Source organism: Siniperca chuatsi, linkage group LG17, assembly GCF_020085105.1.
Source record: "Siniperca chuatsi isolate FFG_IHB_CAS linkage group LG17, ASM2008510v1, whole genome shotgun sequence".
In the NCBI taxonomy this organism is placed as follows: domain Eukaryota; kingdom Metazoa; phylum Chordata; class Actinopteri; order Centrarchiformes; family Sinipercidae; genus Siniperca; species Siniperca chuatsi.
Genome location: NC_058058.1, coordinates 16,524,242 through 16,543,174, shown reverse-complemented (window position 1 = coordinate 16,543,174; position 18,933 = coordinate 16,524,242). Strand labels below are relative to the sequence as shown.

At 41.5% G+C, this 18,933-nt stretch overlaps 1 protein-coding gene across 4 annotated transcripts in view; it reads right to left on the bottom strand.

The window, feature by feature from the left end:
• Positions 1-18,903, bottom strand: part of fam126a (family with sequence similarity 126 member A) — a 21,304-nt gene extending 2,401 nt beyond the window's left edge. Inside the window, exons 1-11 of one of the 4 annotated variants that reach the window (XM_044170589.1) lie at positions 18,705-18,903; positions 10,848-10,929; positions 10,012-10,113; positions 9,474-9,653; positions 8,509-8,589; positions 8,300-8,415; positions 7,149-7,244; positions 6,181-6,297; positions 5,199-5,286; positions 2,954-3,116; positions 1,449-1,792 (exon numbers count right to left, since the gene is read on the bottom strand). In XM_044170589.1, the coding sequence (XP_044026524.1) occupies positions 1,494-1,792; positions 2,954-3,116; positions 5,199-5,286; positions 6,181-6,297; positions 7,149-7,244; positions 8,300-8,415; positions 8,509-8,589; positions 9,474-9,653; positions 10,012-10,113; positions 10,848-10,898 (1,293 nt within the window). In that variant the 5' untranslated portion in view covers positions 10,899-10,929; positions 18,705-18,903 and the 3' untranslated portion in view covers positions 1,449-1,493. Of the gene's footprint in view, positions 1-1,448; positions 1,793-2,953; positions 3,117-5,198; positions 5,287-6,180; positions 6,298-7,148; positions 7,245-8,299; positions 8,416-8,508; positions 8,590-9,473; positions 9,654-9,980; positions 10,120-10,847; positions 10,930-15,964; positions 16,251-18,704 lie in introns of those variants that run through there. The other 3 variants (XM_044170586.1, XM_044170587.1, XM_044170588.1) reach the window with 3 other exon arrangements.
• Between the last annotated feature and the right edge of the window lie 30 nt (positions 18,904-18,933).

Here is an 18,933-nt window from a genome sequence, read left to right as displayed (position 1 = left end):
CAATCAAATTATTAAGTAGAGTATTAACATGGTTTAAAAATATTATATATTAAATGTTTTGCATGTGGGGTCCTATGTGAGGACTTTGAGCTTTGTGTAGGGCTGCATGACAGATAAGCTCTGTCACTGTCCAGCAGGTGGCGCCTTCACACCGTAACCTCAGCTAACATCTTGCCACCTGACATGAGACAATGCAAGTTGTGTATTCCAGCTCAACACACAGGTTAGGTTAACCAGCGGCGCTGTGAGACAACAGTCAGTGGTTTATTGGCAGAGGAGTGCATGTTTTGTCCCAAAGGCAGTAGAGGACAGAGTCTAAGAGCATAAGCCTAGGAAAGACCACAAAGGGAAAGTAGAGGAAGGCAAACAAAGGTAATAAGTAAACCCTAAATGCATCTGTTTCTCTTCACTAACTCTAAAGACACACACACACATCAACATCTTTCCTGCTTTCTTCAAGGCATGCATCCACACCCGTCTGAGGGCCAACCACCCGTATATACACAAATACACACTTGTGATCTGATGCTATCACTGTAACAGAACACCTGTAAACAGCTGGTAAACAGACGGATAGACAGGTCCTGTTAAAATCTTTCATGGTCAGATTTCGCCTGTTCAAAACAGGTCAGGAGTCATCAGATTTAAGTCTGGATTTAACATTGTGAGCAGTTTTTGCTTCAAATAATTCAAGACCTGCATATCGTTCCTCAGCTACTAGCTACCAGTCAGAAGGAAGTAATCTATCTCCAGGTGCAACCCAGGGGTAACGTGTCGAGGTGTACCAAGGTGCGCTATAAGAGACCCAAAAGCTTACTGATCCCTCCAGTAAAAACCCAGGAATTGGATCCCTAAACAACATTTTAAGAGTACAATCTCCTGGTACTGGCACTGCTAACAGAGATATAATATCTGGGCTTTATGATTCAAGGGCATCAGGCCTTTTGGTTATCAGTGACCTGCCCTAAGGCTTTAGAGTGACTTTTACTAAACGAGATACAGCTAGCAAAAGTGTTTGCAGTTTTATATCTACATTATGTGTGTCATATTTAATGTTCATAAAGCTACTTTTATATCTGTTGTTTATGTTTCTTGTTTAGCTGATGTTCTGCTTTTAATAGGATCCACTCAACATAAACACGTCACATTATTTTGATTGTGTGATTCAGCCAAGCACATTTCATTATTAAGCTTTTTTTTTATTAGGTTACTGATCTGTTATTCAGTTAGATCTTAAATAATTAATTTGATTATAACGGAATCTCAGCAGGAAATCTTCATGAGGAAGCTTTAGCCACAAAGGAGAGAGTAAATGAATGAATACCATTGGATAGACAGATGAGAGGAATAGTGCAATTAGGCAAAGAGAGGGTGCTGGAGCCCATCGCAAAAGGTAATGGGGAAGGTCATCATGCAGCTTTTCAGAGCACGCCCCCACACATGGTTACCTAGGTTACCCCAGGAGTGGGGCAGGGGGAAGGAGGGGCAGGACCTTAGTACTGGCTCCTCCCTGTGGAGGCTGACCCAGAACCCTCATTCTCCACCATTCGCCTCACAGACTTCTGCCTCCTGACCTCCTGACCCCGCATGCCGGAGTCATGACCTCGGGGGTCCATGCTGACCTCGGAAGCGGCGCCCAACGTGTCACAGTCGGGCTGGACGCGGCCGTCAGGGCGTGGCCGCAGGGAGTCTCCGTTGGGCATTCGCTCGCCGCTCACGCCTGTCACACTGATTTCGGGGATGGCCATGCCCCCCAGCGTAGCCTCACTGTCTACACTCACCTCCTGGGACTCTGGTGGGGAAGCATGGGGGTAGTGGGACAATACATAGACATATACACACGCACACACAGAGATGGACAGACAGACACGTATCATGCACACATACGTGAAAAACAAAAAGATGGCCATGTGCACAGGCACACACGACCACAGTAACACAAGACAGACAGAGGTAATCAATGTAATGGCAGAAAAATAAAAAGACAAAAATCATAGTGATCAGAACATAACACATGGTCAAAATACATGCTATATGGAGATGAATATGAACACAGTATTTGAATGGAATCGCATCGCATTTCATACTGGGTCACCACTCACTCCTATACATTAATTAATATTTAATTGTATTTCCCTCCATCATCTGCTCACAACAAAAGATCTACGCATAAACAAGTAGTTCTGATACGGGGCACCAATGAGCAGGTTCCATGAGATGAAAAACGGGCGTTAGGCTCAAGACGAAACCTACTCATTAAACAAGCTGAAGGCTGTAATTTACCTGCCTTATCTGCACACTGGGAAGAGAGCAACTCTCTCTTAATTCTAAACCACACACAGACTGTCCTCATTGACTAATAAAAGGCAAAGTCTCATTTGTTCTATGGTAATCTAAATACTATAAAGTTTCTTTGGCACAGAGCTGAAACTACGCAAAACACAACACATTCAAAGTGTAAGCACTGCAACTCATCTGTATTATACTATAAATACACTACCTGCTCTCTGGTTTCCTGTTTCTGTCCTTCTGTTTTTCACTGACTGCTCTCAAACTGTGAATGCTCGCCTGTCTCTGTATTGCCACCAACTTGGGCAAATCCTAACAGATCAGACAGGAAATCATGGTTTTGAATGAGGAGATGCTCTACGAGCTTAGGGACTGAAGGATGACATCAACACTTATGTACACAGTGACTGCAGGACATGAAATGGTGGGGGGAGTGAACAATGAAGAGATCTAAACCTTTTGCTCTCTCCTTTGGCATGGATTTGTTCTTCAATCAAACTATTCTATTTTTTATTACCTGATAAAAATGTGACAAATGTGCAAAATCTTTAAAGAAAAACGTGAAAACTGCGTGCAAGAGCTCTTCTTGTGTTTCAGCGACCTGAACTCCCACAGTTGTGTCCCTACATCTCAATCTGCATTTTTCCCTGTGTATGAGTCTCACCGTGTCTCTTCCAGCGGTGTCCTCTGATAGAGAGGGAGGTGACAGCATTTCGGGAGATCCTGGAAGAGGTGGGTGTGATTTCCACCTGGATACTCCGTGCACCCTCCTTGATATTGCTCTTCAGTGCTGCGCCGTGCAATGACGACTTGATGGCATTACCCACCTGAGGGCGAGCAGAAGCACACATCCACAAAAATTACTGCTTCAGAGGATGCCAGAGTTTCACAGAAAGAATGCCCAGTGGCCCTCGGCCAGTGAAGAATTGTACTGGCTCACTGACAAGTTAGAAACTGGCCCAACATGTTTTATTCAATGTCACCTGGTGGTAATCCTGTTACTTTTGTCTCTGCGTTCTACTACAGGGCCCCTTGTTGTCTGTTGTGCTACTTCTTACCAACCAGTGTGGACACCACAACAATTACTGCTAACTCAAGAGTTGTGTGGATACGATAACTGGTAGCAAAAATCAAAAGATGCTTTCTTTAAGCGTGAAGGAGTTGTGAGGAACAGTTTCCTCAATTAGAAAAAACAAACTGATGCTATACAGTTTGCATGTGGCTCATTTTTAAAAACACTGACAAAAAAACTCAATGCACAAGCTTAGATTCCCCTTTATAACTGGCACCGATGTGTCTCAAGGCCAGATTGTATCTGAATGCAGTTAAACCAAATTAAATTTACACCTGAAATCACTATGTATCTTCATCAGGTCCAGTTGCAGTTTCTTGAGCAACATTCACACACCGATGTATATCAAATCCTGAGAGAGCAGGTCATTTAGAAAATTGTAGCCACTCTACAAGTTGGGACATTATATTTACATTTTCTAATTTTTTAAACTGAGGAAGAATCCATCTTAGACATTGGGCATAACCTTGGATGATAGCAGAGGAGACAGTTGTTTTATGTAGTCGTTTTCATTTCAGCCACGCCACCAATGACAACCGCTCATCAGGTCTCATTAATGTAAAAAATGTGAAAAGAGATTTACCTGCTTTTTAAAATATATTTTTGTAATTACTGATTACATTTTTTTTTTAAAGATCTTATTTGTATGATTTTAAAGCTGATGCATGAATTACCTAAACAAGATTGCAACAAGATGCAATATTAAGGGTTTTAATAAAAACTTTTTGGTTTTGGACCCCCCCCCCCCACCGAGCAAATACAACTACAGGAAAAAGTTTCTCTGTCCCATCACCCAATTATGGACAAACACAGACAGATCACACAAAAAAGATCCAAGTGTAAAAGCGCTGGCCTAGTACACAATATTTGTAAGAGCAGCTTTTCTGATACCACTAAGACATTTAGCATTTTGCTCATCAATCAGACTGCAGTTCAGATCATGTGACCAAACCAATAAGATCTGATCAATAATCCCATTTCTACCAGATTTATGCACAGGGATAAACCTAAAATCTTAGCACAAACTGACTGAGTTACACAGACACAAAAGGCTTTGTATTTCGTTCTATATGTATAAGACTATTTCATAAGTCTGTATATAATAACCTCTGTTCTCGCTGGAAATTCTCAAGTGGCTCTTGTACTAATGATCATGTAACAGTTGAGTACGTAACATGAGGTAGAAGGCATCGTAATCACAACACAATATGTCTTTTGTCTGTGAGGCTGCAACACATTGGTCTCATGGGGGACATGCCACCAAGCTATGCTAAGCTATCCGCCATCCGGAGTGTTCCATAGTAACAAGCAAACACAAATAAACACACTGGACAAAACACTGATATTTTAACTCTTCCACACTAAGCTGTGTGTGTTCATAGCACGTGTCCACAAAGTAGTTTCTTTATTTTAAAAACGTCTTTTTAAACCCCAACACCATTCTTATTAACGTGAATACAAAGGTCGTGTGTTTTGATTGTTGTTGTTGTGGAGAAGTACACCTTGACTTGTGTAGTAATACTGTGAGCTTAGGTTCAATCCTCTACTCCCTGGGCCTCAAGGATTATAGCTTATCAGAGCAGAGCGGAAAGCATGTAAATAATCTAGTGGGATTACACTCTGCTTGCAGTCTCTGACACACACAGAGACCAACACAATACAGCATAGTGTGCTGTGCATGAATCAAAACCACAGGCGAGCATGTGCGTCTAAATCACATGCTCTCTCTCAGACACACACACACACACACACACACACACACATGCACACTACAGTTCTAAAAACACACATAGAGGAGGGAGATGTGATAGTAGCAGAAAAACATGATTGCACCCACCAACAGAGCTTCAGGGAACAACTCTAGCTGGGCCCGATACAGAACGTCATCCAGTGCTTTGGATCCCAATTCAACCTCCCCATTACACCTACACACAGACAAAATCACATAAACATGTAAATACAGATAGCATACGAGTCTAAGATACAGATTAAAGGTTCCCTGTGGAGTTTTAGACCTCTAGTAGTGCTATGGAGCTGCTTTTCTATGAGTGGGTCCCCATTTTGTACACCCACGTGCACACGCAGGTGACGCGATGCACAGTCCAATGGCGTCACACTATTCCACTGATCAACAGTGTCCGGTAACACGCCAAGATATGCAGCAATGCCCCAACAAAAACAGGGAAGAAGAAGACTGCAAGATAGTAAACATGTAAACAATGCTGGATTTAAAATTTTTTTTTTTTTTTTTTTTTCTTTAAATCGCCTTTGCAATGTTTTGAGGAAAGAAATGCACTCAACACATTTGTTAGACCTTAAGGATACACATCATGCGTTTTGGTGGGTAACAGAGAATGTAAACATAACTTTTGTTTATTTACAAGAAAACTGCACAGAGCCCCTTTAACAGCTTGATTATTAGATCAGAGCTGAGGCGGTCATACTGTACATATTCAAATGAGTAGAACTATAGATATTGGTAGATCTTTGATGCTAACTGCTGCTTACGTTAAACTGTGATAAAGATGTCAAGTCCTTTATGAAATGCAACACAGCAATGTAAACTGGTTCACACTCAAAATGCAAAGTGTACAGGCTCAGTGATTGTCACAGTCCAGTACCTCTTTTAAACAGGTACATTATAATTAAAACAAATCAAATGCTGTCATAGAGATAGGACACGGAGAAAGAAGGAAGTAAGAAGAAAAACATTTGGCAGTACATCCAATTAAAGAAATACGACATGGAAAGTTAAAGCTGATCAGTGAGTCTGTGCTGTGCTGGTCTGGCTGTTTGTGCAGGAATGTGTGTACACTCACAAGGCGTAGTGTATCCCTGTGATGAGCTGAACCAAGAACTCTGACGTGACTGTCAGCCGTGTGCTAATGCCTTTGTAGCGCCGCATCTGTTGCCGTGGGTAACCGCATATACACACCCTGAAGGATAACCAAAGAAAGCACAATAGGGGATCTTGTATCAGTGAAACAGGGAAGTTTCATTTAGGGAAACCACTCCACTGAGCCACTTGGCTGCAGCTCCATGAAGGCAATTTACTTCCCTGTGGTGAGAGGATTACAAACACAACAATGAGCAAATAATTGCTGGGTATAAACATACATGTGCACACACAGAAACATACACTGCATACAACGCATGCTACATAATGATTTATTAATAGATTACTACATTACCCACTAGATTTAAAAGTACTGAACAACTTCTGAGCATAAACCGTAGATAGTTTATTATTTCCAAACAACAGGTATCAAGTTGCAACAAATAGCATTCAGCTAAAACCTATGATACCACCTGTGCATTTGAAGCTATAGGAGCTGCTGTATACTGTACACGGCTGACACACAGCAAACTATCTAGGGGAAAGCAAAGCTGATGACTTCTCTTTAGCTCTGTGCTTATCAGAGCAATGCTCAACTGAAGTTGGCAGATTACCAAAATCACTGAGCTGGGATTCGTGTACATCGCAGCTCTTTGCCGAATAGCGGTATCTTGGCTCTCTCTGGCAGCAAAGTCTATAAGAGGATCAGATAAGCAAGCGCTTGCAAAAAAGTGCCTCTGTGTGTGTGTGTGTGTGTGTGTGTTTGTGGAAGTAGCCTCCTACAAAATAAAATCAATAATCAAGATAGTGACACAAAGGTCACATAGTATTAAATTAGCCTGTGTGTGTGTATGTGTGTGTGTGTATAAAGTCCTCATGACAAAGTGACCCACGGGTCGCTACAGTATATTAGGTTATGCTGATATGTCTGTGTGTGTATGTTTGTTTTACCTGGAGCTGAGCTGACAGAGAGACTGGAGGGAGGTGGCAGTCATGTAGCTGAGAGCAGCATTGTAGCACAGCAGCAGGAAGGTCAGCACCTCAAATCTCAACAACACAAACATACCCTTAAAAAAGCACATCTTATGTCCAACTACATTACAACATTACATAAAAAACAAAAAATTTCAAAACATATTAGATCAGAAATTCAGACAGTTACGTTAAACTTAGTGCCTACATTACCCACAATAAAACCAAACTGCCAACAGCAGTTGATTCGGGTGTGTTATTAGTTAGAGGCAAGGTAAGCTCATTCTTTCTAACTCCACACCCCCAGATTTTTTCCATTTTCAAACTTTTAGCCTTCAGCCCCAACCAATGCTGACTCAAGTGACATCACTTGAGGCAATTTATCAGATTATCAGAAAAAAGTTGAGGACATTCAACTCAGACCACCACAACCTTCAGAGTTTGGCTGCAGTGCGTCCTCATTACATTAATTAAAGAAACCCTAACAGCAATATAACACCTTCAAGTGCAACAAAGTAAGGACAACTGCCATGGGCCATCACTGACGCTAGTGCACCATGCACAGAATAATTGGTCCTGGCAGCGTCTAAACTCTTTATCACTACACAAGTCCGAGGATAGGAGTCACTGAAACTAGACACGTTTTTAAGGTAATCTACCACATTTAATGAGACTCTCAGCTGAAAGTAAAACTTTTTTGATGCATTTCTGTCCCAAATTACCTTCCCATTGACTGCATCAAAAACAGTATCTGAACTGAATGTATAACTGGTTCCTTATGCCTGAGTTTCATGGACTGTTTCATTAGTCATACTAGTCAGACATCTGTTAAACTGTGTTAGTGAATACAGTTTAGACAGTCTAATATTGTAACAACAGCAGAAATCAATTTCTTGGCAATATGTTGCACAGTTCACTTTAAAAGCTACCGAAGAATCTTCTTTGTCAGATTGTTCATCCTCCTTCATGTGTGTTTCTACTTTAGTTGTTGGCTGGCGTTTGCTGCCAATTCTAAGCAGGCAGCCTGCTACCAGGAAAGCCCTTTTTAAAACAAGCACAATTCTCCACCCTGCTGACACATCACCACCCGTCCAGCAGTCTTAAGTGCACCCATCCAGCCTGTTCTTTACCTGTTCTGTGCCGTAAAGGTCTCTCTCTGGAGGTGCGGCCCACTGTACACCACCCTGCTCAGCCCGTGATTGGCTAGAGCCCCTTCTGTAAGGGCAATGGAGCCGATGGCTGAAGGCTGGAGGTGGGGAGAGGAAGATGAAGTTTTCAAACTGAACATCTCTGCAAAACCAAATTGAAAGATTTGTGTGCATCTGCGTGCGTTTCTTACCTCATGGTACACTGAGGGTTTGGAGAGGGAAGGGACGGTAAAAGATAATATTTTACTTTGTCCATCTTTATCAACTATTTCCTGTGAAAGAGAAAGATAGGAAGACAAAGAGAAAATGTTTTTGTGGGCGAGAAAACAATGGAAAACAGAAGCTTTTTTCGGTGTGTGCCCTAAACCTCTAAAGAGCGTGTGCTTATCTTTACAAGCACACTTATCGGTTATGTGTGGGTGTTTGTGTGTGGACCTCAGGATCTCTGTTTCCCCACTCAGTCTGCTGGTGTATGTGTGTTTGCTTATTTGTGAATATATTGTGTGACCACACACGCACAAACCCTGGGGTTTTGGTGTCCCCTGTGTGCATGTTAATGTCAAATAGATTAATGGGAGCCAGCCAGTGTGCTGAGTGACAGCTGACCTATTCTGCTATTCAGAGAGGAAGTTAGGGGACACTGCACTTTGCTGATAGATGGAACTTCAAGAGCCAAAATGGATGAAAATAGGACTCCACACACTTTAATAATTACTAGTGCTGGCATCTCTCTGTGGGAAGCTTGAGGGCAACCCATCCATAGTATGTATTTGCAAAGTCATTGTTTTTCAATTCCCCTATTTCTAACCCATATTTCCTGTCACTTTTTATGCATAGCTGTCGAAAGGGCATAAAGTAATCTTTCAAAACACATGACGCAGATCCTTGAAATAGTTGAGCGGTTAAGTCCCCTGCTTCTGGAACTGCATGATTAGGCCCACTTGCAAAGGGTCAAGAACTTTTTTCTTGTGTTTTTCCTTGCCTTGCACTTACCACACTGGAAACAATTTATTGTTATTAACAAGAGCAGCTCTCCTCCACTGATAATAAATAAAACAGATCAGCTGTGACATAAGAATGTGGTACTGAAAAAGTAAATGTGTGCACGCACACACACACACACACAAACACACACCACCTTCCTCCTCTCCCCTACCAGGTTGTAAATGCCCAGCAGCAGGGCCTCGATACAGCCGGAGGTGTGGGGGTCTCTGGCTGCGCTGACGGACAAGAGGCTCCACAGGAGCTCTGGCAGGAACTGTAGCGTGAAACGCTGCAGCTGCAGCTCACCACTCCGGTAAAACTCAAACAACTGGTGACACACTGGCTCGAGCAACTGGTGAGGACAGAAAACCAAAAAACATGGGCACATGGTTACATCATAACTCCCACTACAGCTGTAATAAATGTTGCATTTGTTATTCATGGTTCATCAATAATGCCAGGATGAAGCACAGCAGTGTTTGGATAATACAGTGTGCTGGACAGTACAGATCCATTAACCAAAAAAAAAAAAAAACCCAAAACAATAAGACAAAAAGAACACAAGATAATTAGGGTTGTGTAAAAATACACAGGTAAATGATGGCACTGGAAACATGACAATACTCAAAGTGTTGGTCGAAGGTTGTGTGGTCAGGTATTTACGATAGATAATGTTTACATGAAAAAAATATTGAAGCGTGTGTCCATACATCGCTGTAGTTCTCCCGGATGACCTTGTAGAGTGCGGGGACCAGGGCACCTTTGTCTTTTAGTGAGGCGGCATAGCTGGACACAGCACTGTCAGGGAGGGTCTGAAACACACACACATACGAACAGTTGAAGTTTGATACACTAACTGACTTACCAATATTCTAAAAATAAACACACAGCATGATAAGTTGAGAAGTGAGTACTGACTAGTCAAACAACTGTTGATGTAGTCTAAATTTAATCTGTTTAAAAAACACTTGCTGCCCATTGATTCACATCAAGTCCAGGACACACACATATCATTTTAAGGCAAGAAATGTGCCCAATATGATGATATGAATGAGACAAAATTGATATCAATATGAGTGATCTGGCAAATATAAGTAGTATAGCAATACATTCTGTATTACTGCTGTATGTGCAGGCAGACTGCTCCTAAATTATATTGACTAAATCTTGCAGAGACAGGCAGTGACAGTGTCTAAAGAAGCTGTCGGTCACATCGATCTGATTACATTTAGAGGTCAACTTCACTGAGAGGGGACGACAGGTCTGTCGTCGTACGTTCACACAGGAAAATCTCATCTGCTCCTTTATTATTACACCTCACCAAGCCTCGGTTTTGGTCGCAGTCACGTTTCGGTGAGTGCTCATGTTTGAGCAGGAGCATGCATTTCTCTGGTAATGAAGCACTTCAAAGAGTGTGTTTATTTATGTGTGGAAGACATTTTGCCAATAATAAGCAGCAGAGAACATACTGCATACTGAATATGGGTATGTGCATTTTAATATTGCTTTTTGCACACACACACACACACACACAATAAAGCAGTACCTTAAATTCTGACAGCCATTCCTCCACCACTCCTTGGTCCATAGCCAACATGTTCCCTCATCTGCAGTGGAGTCACCTCTACCTAAGAGAGAAAGAAATACTGTATAAACACACACTCTGCATAATTATTGACACACAGCAAATATATAGTGCATTTGCTTACACACACACACACACACGCAATCACAGCTAGAACAAGGCTCTTGCCATGTTTACCACCTTTCTATTATTTGTTATCCTGATAAACATATTCTATTACAAACAGCAAACAATGCCATGGCAGTGGTGAAAAGTGAATGTACACACTCCAGGCATCAATTCAACACTCTAAAGAAGCATAAGTCTCTCCTTCCCTCTCGCTCTCCTGTTTCCCTCTCATTCCTCTCCAGACACACACCTCTGCAGCAAGTACCTAACCTATTCTCAACTCAGGCTCGCAAATCGAAAAATCACCCACACAGAGAAGCCTGGCTGGCTTCACTGTTGAAGCACTGATGAGAGAAAAAAAAATGTGGCACAGCAGAATTGAGGTGCTTGTTGATCAGGCTGTAGAGTCTGGATGACTCTAAACAGAGACAGACAGAAAAAGAGGCTTACCTGCTTTAGCTAACATTTACTCATGGTGAAATCAAATGAATGCTCTGCTCCCTCCATCTTTGCCTCCATCGCTCTTTGTTATTTTTGATATCCCTTGCTATCCATCACAGGACTTACGCTGTCTGCATCTTAACTTCTCTCTTTCCTCCTCTAGGCTCTCGACTTGTATGAATGTAGCTTCTTTTCTACTGAACCTCCAATGTTACCCTATCATATATTGCTTATTCTCTGGACAGTGTTTCTTTTGCTCTCAATGTCATTTTAATTCTCTCTCTCTATGTTTTAATAAAGCACCTGCTGGTTCCTAACTGACACTGCTGTCCTGTAGTCAGAAGGGAGAAAGTGGAAGATAGAAATATAGAGAGAAAGAGCAACAGAAAGACAGAAAGAAAATATCAGAAAAAATTAAGACAGGATTTTTAAACCACATTTCAAAATATCTACTAAAATGTGGGGATGATGATAACACAGAAGAGTATTTGTTTGGATGGCTGTTTAATGCAGACACAAAGGTAATGCAATCATATATCAATCTGGCTGTTTTGAAAATGCAATGGCTATTTAGACTTAACTCAGCTATGCCTTAAATCTCTATTAAAAACTAAATATGTAGCATAAACGATCAGCTCTGTCTGTCTGTGTGTGTGTGTGTGTGTGTGTGTGTATATATGTCTGTAAGTGAAATTCATGTTTTTGGAGTTACAAAAAACTGTATTTTATTTTTGTCACTTTTTGTAATGACAGAGCACAATGCTGACAAGGGCACGTTGTGGGAATGTGGGCAACCCCATGGCAATAATTATACTATGCCTTTTATAAATTCTAATATTTGCAGGGGACCACCAAAGTCATTAGGATACATCTTCTGGGGACCACAAATATATATCCATCCAATAGGCTAGTTGTTGAGATATTTCAGTCTAGACTAGTGGTAGACTGACCAACATGGCCATTCCAAGAGACTCTTGGCTAAAAATACCAAATATTTACTGGTTCCAGGTTCTCAAATGTAAGGATATTCTGCTTTTCTCTTGTTTCATATCATTGTAAACTGAACTAAATCAACAAACTGAAACAAAGAGAAAGACTGACTGATAATTTAAATAATCAGTAGTTGCAGTCCTCGTCTTTCCATGTACTAGAGTCACTTTCACCAACTCTGCATTGCGACTGTCACCATAAGACAATTGCTGACCAGAGACATATGCATTCAGATGAGGAGGAGGACACTGTGTGTGTGCATCTATGATGGATTATCTGTTGTCCACTAGCAGTCTGTTTTCACTGCGGGGTATGTCGTGTCTGCGCTCTGAAACTGCGAGCACAAGGCTAAACTGGCTGTTGAATGCAGAAATAAAGTCCATGTTTGGTATGTCTGGTAACAGAGTCTGAGAAAAAGAAAGAGGGAGGAAGAAGCCCTTCTATGTGCACACTTTTCATGCAGAAACATGTGCTCAAATTTGAGCAGATGGTGGCACAATTCCACCTTTTAAAACACTTCATTTAGTGGATGACAGGCACACAATCTCCTCTTAAAAAGTGTCAACTTTTCTGGCTGTGAAAGAAAATATTTTAAACATATTCTGGAAGTGAATTCAAAGAAATAGACTAGCTTGCAGATTCAGAAGATTATAAACCTGATTTTCAATCACCGTGATTATCAAAAAAACCTTCTGACATGCATATACATGTCACAATATATCTCTTTATGTATATGTAATGTGTGTCAATAAAAAAAAGTTTACGGTTATTATTACTATTTTCATCTCTTTCCCCGTCCCTGCTTTGCTCCCTCTGTCCCTCCGCTCATCCTCCCACACAACATTTCTCTCGCTCCCCATCTTCTCTGCTCGCTAATCTGTCTTTCACACATCTAAATGCTTTTCTGGTATTCTGTATTATTTTGGTGCTTGGTCCCTCCATGGCAGCCAGGTGTCTATTTATGGACTGTACCAATGACAGGAAGACAAGGGGGGAGGGGAGCCAGTGAGTCATGAAATGGGGAAGGATTATAAAGCAGAATAGCCTCCATTTAGAGAAATTAGTCCTTTGTGGCGGTCTGTTGTTTTGTTCTTTCACACTGGTGAAGACAACAGGGAGGACAGCAATATCTAAAGCCAGGATGTGCGTTTTGATGGCAGACTCACTGAATGACAAAACAAAAAGGCTGTGATTAGAGTGCGGATGAGTCAGTCTTGTAAAAGGACGAGTTCTCCTCATACAGAGACTTTTAACCGGTCAGCTCTGTCCACGCTGGCATCTGGGGCATGTAATCTTACTGTAAAGTTACTGTAACGGGATGCAGCTGTAGTTTTTTTTGAAAATAATTTTAATCATGTAAAACATGACACATACATGTAAAAAAAACAAACAAAAAAAAAACATGTGAAGAGTGCAAAGGAATTACACAACATTGGAAAGTATTCAGTGATTGAGATTTTGATAAAATAAACCTGAACGTCAACCTTACAGGGTAAAATTCAAATATTCTGAAAATTCAAAAAGTTTTTTTAAAATGCCAGTCAAAAGGTAGCAACTAATAATTATTTTCACTCTGCTGATTATTTCATTTGGTCTATTAAATGTCAAAAGTAGTGAAAACTGTCCATCACCATTTCCTAAAGCCCAAGGTGACATCATCAAATTGCTTGTTTTGTCCAACAAACCCCACATCCCAAAGATATTCTGTTTTTAAGATAACTTAAACAATGAATTGATTGTAAAAATTGTTGCAGATTAATTTGCCCTTAAACAACTAATTGATTAATCGACTAATCATTTTTCAGTTCTAGGAGCAACAACAACAAAAAAAATGTAATGACACCCATCTATGATCCTCACCATGCATGTTACAGTGAAGTTATTTTAGCCATTTTAATGGAGTATGAAGATTATCATCTTGTTCCAACAGTTAGAAAGATATATAATATGGTATGCTGTGTAAGGCTGCCACTAACAATTATTTTCATAATTGATAATCAAACAATTATGTCTGTGATAAATCGATAAATTGGTTTGTATATAAAATGTCAGTAAATAGCGAAACTTCTTAATTTTCTGGAGCCAAAGTTGACCTCTTCAGATACCTTGATTTGTCCAACCAACAGTCCTAACCCAAAGACATTCATTTTACAATAATATAACACTAAGAAAAGCAGCAAGAGACTGTTTTTGCTTGATAAATTAAACAATAAATTGATTACCAAAATAGTTGCAGAATAATTTTCTGTCTACCCACTAATTGTTTAACCAGCTAATTGTTCCAGCTCTAACATTGAGATATTTTTAGTTAAGATGAACAGACTAAAAATACATTGGGGCTGCATACCCATGAACTGCGTTCAAACCACAAGACGGTACAAACAGCACACGATGCCCTGTCTCAAAGATTTCTAGGCTCTGCTGACATACTGAAGACAGGCATGCGCAACAGGTGGAGGAAAATAGAAAACTAATTGCCCTGGAGTACACTATAGAGCGTAATTATGTTATTTGGCAGATGTTTGTCTTCCGTCTTAGTCTGGCTGTTAGCCATCTCATCATGTCATTATAGACTCACAGATCATGACAGAAATCAATGAGAGCACACACTACACTAGAAACAATGTAGCAGCTGGTGAGCTCCTTCTGTCCAGCACAACCACACTGACCAGCACAAACACACACACATGAATAAACCAGTGTTAAGCATAAGTAGCAAAGCAGGTTTGACAAGCACAAGTAATAAATCAGTGAAGTGATGAAGAAGTAGATGCATGATAAATGCAGGAGAGGGACAGATAGGCAGTGCGGGAGGATGAACACAGCAGAGATCAATGGCTAAATGAATAGAGGGAGAGATAAATGGATGGATAGAGAGATGAGGGATAAAAGGAATGTACGACCCAAAGGATGTATAAGCCAAGAGGAGTGAGACAGTACGGTCAATAAAAGAGGTGAGTTCATTAGGTTTCAATCTGTGCTATCCCCGGGCAACCTCCCAGGCTCTGGGAAACACATGAGATAAGGAAAGACACTGAAACACACACCTCTGTGATCCAAACCGGCTCAAGAAATTGATCTAACCAATGCATTTAGAAACCTAGCTGTGGCTTACTGAGTTTTTCACCAATGCAAAATTCTGATGGAGCAAAATACTTGCCAAGGAGTGACAGAGAATGTGTCATGCATTGCACAAGCATGTGTATGGTTTGACAAAACCTGTTCCTGTGAGCTAGCTAAAGTTGACGGCTCGTTCCTTCTGAATTTACACCCACGCCTCGGTCTTAAACTCTCTGACACACACACACACACCCACACAGGGCTGGCAGTCTAAATGAGCTTATTTTTGACTCCTCCTTCTAAAGACCTCTTCCAACACAAACAGGTCTCCTTTGAGTTTACATTCCTAATCCATGTTGTAAGTGTGCTTGCATCTCCTGATAGTTACTGCAAAACACCTGAGGCAAACACACCATACACATACTACTTCACATGGATCAATACAAAAAACAGTGACATGTAGTGAAGTGAGAACATACCTGTCTGGGAAAGCTGGTAGAGAGAGAATTGAAGCAAGTCCAAGTGAGATTGAATGAGTTAGGGGGACCCCCCTCCCCACACACACACACACACACACACACGCTGATTACCTCATTTCCTATTACACATATGCTTTGGAACCTTCAGGAAGTGAGTGGGCCAATAAGACTGAAGGCTTGAGTGGAGGGAAGAAAGGAAGCAGAGAGAGAGAGAGAGACAAAGTGGGTGGTTATGCGAGCGACAGAGCTGCCCCAGCTGCTTTTTCCTGTGGTACAGGGTGCAAGCCACACAAACTACTGGTTAGGCTGATAATGACCCACATTACTCAACGAATTAAAGCTACAGGGAGATGAAGAGTTGTAAAAAGATCAAATAAGCTGTAATGAACCTAAACTAGCAGAAGTTTCCTCCGCTGACTCAACTCTTGTACAGACACTCTCAAACCACAATTTAACTGTTAAACTGTACTAACCAATGTCAGAACCAGGAACTATAGCAACATGCCTCCACCCAAAATGGCCAAATTACGTCAGCTGTCAACTGTCAAAAAGCTGGACAGGTGACTCCAAACTTGTTTCAACTTGAATGTGAGCAAAAGCTGTTAAGGAACTATTTTGAGGAGCTGTGGGGTGTCCAAGTAAAGGTGAAGGCAGGGTTATATAATGGTGGTCATTAATGACAGAGCCTCTAAAACGCCCAGAGCTCACAGCTGGACCTAACCTCCTGTTCAACGGCCCTGCTAAGATCTGTTTACACCGTTTGTCCATTCCACGGACTTCAGCATTTTGTTTTGACATCTCTCTTTAGTTTATATCACATCTTTTTCATGCCGTCTGTTGCTATCATCTCTATTTGGACTATCTTGGCATGTTGCATCATCGCCTCCCACCTTGCACTCCCCCCAGGTCTTTTTCAATAGCAGGTTGCGTATAGCTTGGAGGAACAGGGGTTCTGCTTTTCTGCTTCTGTTTTCTCTCTTGGCAAACACATATATAGCAGAGGACTGCCTGTAGCTAAGTAGACATGACAACAGTGTCTGTGGTTTGTGTGTGTGTGTGGTGTTTGCTGCTGAGGAAGATAGATAGAGAGATCTGACAGGGAGGAATCCTCTTATAGCAGCCTACACCCTTTTCTCCGCTCCTTTCTCCGTTGCCTCTAAGCCAGTGATGTATCTTCGTCCCTATCTCACCCCTCCAATTCCCTGTCTTCCTGCAGCAACTGAGCCTGAAGAGACCAGTGATTAACATCACTGATTTTTCATTCTAACGCTCTCTTTTATCTCCCCTTCTTCTCACAGCATTTCTTGTCACAGTTAGACAACTCTCTCATAATCCATTCATGTGCAGCCCTAGAATTTCACATTCAAATACCACTTTTGGTGCAGATTATTTTGATTTTCAAGATTTTTCATGGAGCTAAAAGTATGCTCCATCTACTGGTATCTATGCCAACAAAAATATACTTTTGTTGAGAAAATCAACAACTGTATTTCACCTATATTGTGCTTGTGTACATGCAGAATTTGGTGCAAGGAGGAGGGTTTGCAACTGTTTTCATTGCTCAAATTGTCAGGATATTTCATGAAACCGCAGGCATGGGTGACTCTAGCTGTGATGCTGGATGACAGCAGAGCACGCACAATCTCCTTGCTCCATGACCTGCCAGGCTTCACTGTCAAAAAGCATTACGAGGCCTGAGACACTAGCAGCCACGATGCCACACATTAACAAGCCTGCAGCATACATCCACACCCTAATGACACCACTTCAACAGTGCACATCACCCACTCAACAAACCAGTCTACTGCTAAAGGACAAGCCTCTCCCTAATGACAAAGACACACACACACACACACACACAGTATGGAAAGCAAAAGACAAGCTATGAACTAAGCTGCAAACAGTATCTTATTTAAAAAATAACTGTCACACCACCAGAAGCATAAGGCCCTTGTGAAGAACAAAGAATGTAAAAACAAACATTTTTCTACATTGGACAGCATGTACAGTGGTGAAGGAGCTCATTTCATACAGCTGGACTGCCATGGGGCTCTTAGACAGGATACCCCTGAACTGGCTGAGCGGTACAGCGGAAAACTGCATCACATGATGGCTATTAGAAAAATCCTAACAACGCATTATCTAACATACTAGTCTGCAGTCTCTTCCCATGCCAAGCTGGTACACACACACACACAAAGGAATCACTAGAGGAATCTTAACAAGTATCTTAACAAGGTCCAGACAGACCCACACACACACACCCACAGCTGTTACTAAACAAGATAAAGTCAGGTACAAAGTCTCTCTATGACAAATGGTTGCAATGAAAAGCTCATTAGCTTTACATGTTGGAACAGGAAGCCTTCCCATCTTGACTGCTGTTTTATTTCATGTTTTATAGCTATTTTAATTAGTAACTATACTTGTCCACGGGCACTGCTAACCAGCTAGTTTCCCACAATGACAACTGGTGACACAGTTTGCGTTTAAACAACGTGCAATTCTGTCTCAAGGTACTGGTAGCCCAATGGTAAACGTTAGCTTTCCCGGCCATATAATTCAGTGTATTTGTTAACCAGTATCTGTCAGAAACTGTAAAATAACCCTCCGCCGTCACACACTCAGCTTGCTGAATGACTTCGAGCTGTCACCACGGTTGCTTATACAGATTAGCTTGCTAGTTAGCTAGCTAGTTAGCGAAGGCGCGACACCAAGTAAACCGGGGAAGTTTACTTACTGGCATGCTATCTGTCAATTTCCTCGTATCGCTGTCCTCTGTCGATCCGACAAGGCGAGTAAACGGCTATCACTTCACTACTCCATAAATCTCCTCATAATTCATCTACATCAGATCCTTCCATCCTCATTACTTTCTCCACTCAGACTACCTTAGACAAGGGGACTCGGACTCCACGGAGTGACAGGCGTCCGAGCCAATGAGTGAGTAGTACATAATCAAACTGCCG